The sequence below is a fragment of the Carlito syrichta genome, unplaced genomic scaffold, assembly GCF_000164805.1.
Source record: "Carlito syrichta isolate Samal-C Ts95f unplaced genomic scaffold, Tarsius_syrichta-2.0.1 Scaffold307155, whole genome shotgun sequence".
Classification (NCBI taxonomy): Eukaryota; Metazoa; Chordata; class Mammalia; order Primates; family Tarsiidae; genus Carlito; species Carlito syrichta.
Window position 1 is genome coordinate 392,855 of NW_007251251.1, and position 2,456 is coordinate 395,310.

Here is a 2,456-nt window from a genome sequence, read left to right on the forward strand (position 1 = left end):
TCCCCGCCACTCGAGACTCAGCCCTGGCCTCACTGGGCCTCTCCTCCTCTCCACCCCCCTCCCAGCCTGAGGCCCAACCCGTTCCCCACCCAGTGTCCGGACAGATGGTCTCCCGCGTGGACAGCCTGTCCTTCCAGCCCTGGCCTGGCCTCCGTGGCCTGCCCGGGTCACCCAGACGGGTAGTAGGGGGTATCGCTATGGTAGTTGTAATCTGGGCACACCTTCTGGACCAGCCGATAGTCCGTGCTGTAGAAGGCGATGTAGACGCAGACAACTTTGAAGGGCTGGGAGCAGCTCCAGGTGGCAGAGCTCTGGGCGTGGTCTCGGGAGCAGACCTTGGCGGGGTCGTGGGTGCACAGCGAGGTCCGGCGGCCGCGCTCCACCTTCTCCCACTCCATCCGGCAGTTGAAGATTTTGGAGGCCTTGGCTTCGATGAAGATCTGCTGCTCCTGGTGGAACTCTACCGCTTTGCTGGGGGGCACGAGGCTGATGGAAATGTTGCCCTGGCCTGTGGCGTTGTGCCGGAAGTGGACGCTGAAGGTCCCGTTGCCATGGTCCACGATCTTCCCTGTGACGAGCAGGTTCAGCGCCACCGTCTTGATGTTGGAGTAGAAGTCGCCCCAGCCAAAGATCTTCTTCACCTTGGCCGAGGGCGGGGGGCTGTGGTTCGGGCGGTTGGGGGGCTGCCCGAGGACTCCCCAAGCCTCCCCAGGTGGAGCCAGCAGCCCTAGGAGGGTAGAGTTGGCCACGGGGCGGGACTTAGGTGAGATGTGTCCCCGCTTCCGAGGCACCCGAGGCCGGGGCTGGCCCTTGTGGTCATCGTGCTCGGGGTCCTCTGAGCCGGGGGGACCATCATCCTGGCCACAGATGACCTATGGAGGGAGTCGGAAGGAGAGTGAGAGCCCTGTCCCCAGAGGACACAGGAGTTCTGGGCCCCACCTGCCCCCTTCCTCCCAGCAGCATCTCAGTCCCTGTCCCTTCCACTCTGACTTGGGGCTGTGGGACCCCCACATGTGGCATACACTTACATGGTTCTATCTCATGTTCAAACATCTGGATCACTGCCCCCCCCCGGTGTCCTCTCCTCATGGTCCTGTCTTGGCCACTATTCCAAGTCTGAAGGATGGTCAAGAATTCCCTCTGGTGGACTGTGGCACCGGGGACAACGGCCCCTACCCCTAGGGAGTCCCCAGTCTGATGGGGGAAGCCCAGCCCCCAGCTTTGGGAGAGTCCCTGTCTAATGGCAGAAGTGTCATCCCTGTGCTGACAGAGCCCCCAGTCTGACAGGAGGGTAGAGTCCCTGCCTCTGTGAAACTCCCAGAATGATGAGGGAGGCTTCTGCCCTAGGCGCCCTGAGTCAGCTAGGGGAGCTCCGTCCTACTTGGGTGAGTCCCCACTTTGACAGGGGAGGACAGCCTGAGTCTTTTGGGACTTCCTAGTCTACTGGGTGAGACCTCATCCTCCCTGGGATAATTTCTAGCCTCAGGGGCAAAGAGAATCAACAGACAGTGGCATAGGAAAACGGAACCCAGGGCAATTCTCAAGCACAAACGCATCTTAGGTCTGGGCAGGAGGAGACTCGGGAAGATGGGGAGTGAATGCCACACCCAGGGTGGCCAAAGGTTTTAAAAGCCAAACATTTCTAGGGTACACTGGCGGCAACATGCCAAGGCATTACTTGCAATATGGGGTAGGAGTTCGTATTGTTCTCATTTCACAGATGAGGACGCTGGGGCTCAGAGACGACACCACAAGGCTAAGTTCACATAGGGTCAGCCCTTCCGTGACACCCCACATTCCCAGCATCACAGACCAGAGGTGTCTTTTTACGACGGTTTTACCCATCCTTGTCCCCAAGGGAATCTGCCAGGGCTGGTTCTGCCCTTGCTGGGTCAGCTACGTCCACAGACCCCACGCAGGGCAGCCTCCTGGGGGAGCCACCGGGAGCTTACATGGCTTCCTGGGGGCGCAGGCCTGGCCCAGGTGTCCTTCCTACCAGAACCAGGGGCACGAGCTCAGCTGCCAGCACTTGGATTCGGGTGACCCTGGGGTCGCAGTGGCAGGGCTCCAAGAGGGTCTGGGGTCCTCATGCCCCTGTTCTGACCTTCGGCTGGGGCGCCAAGTCTGTCTCTGCCCCACAGCCGAGGCGGTCCTGCCTGCCAGGCCCCAAGGGTGGGGCAGGGGAACAGCCAGGAGGAGAGTCCCCGGGGACTGGATTCAGGGCTGCAGACCCGTGGGTGCGTGACCCTGGGGTCACAGCTGAGCGGCTGGAGGACACAGCAAGGGCCACGGGTGTGGCCGTGAGGGGGGGGCTCCTCCGGCCGTGGCACGAGGGGTGACTGGTTTCAGGGAAGGGGCGGCGGGTCCAGATGTGGCGCTGAGGCTCCTCCACGGCAGGCGGCGGGGAGGGCCGGGGCGCTCGTTGGGAGGGGAGGCAAGCCGCGGGCGGGGTCGGG

General features: G+C 62.5%; 1 protein-coding gene across 1 annotated transcript in view; it reads right to left on the bottom strand.

The window, feature by feature from the left end:
* NXPH3 (neurexophilin 3) overlaps positions 1-2,456 on the bottom strand; it is a 6,139-nt gene that overhangs the window by 878 nt on the left and 2,805 nt on the right. Inside the window, exons 3-5 of the mRNA XM_021715484.1 lie at positions 2,140-2,267; positions 1,997-2,045; positions 222-872 (exon numbers count right to left, since the gene is read on the bottom strand). Coding sequence (XP_021571159.1) covers positions 222-872; positions 1,997-2,045; positions 2,140-2,267 — 828 coding nt within the window. The remainder of the gene's footprint in view (positions 1-221; positions 873-1,996; positions 2,046-2,139; positions 2,268-2,456) is intronic.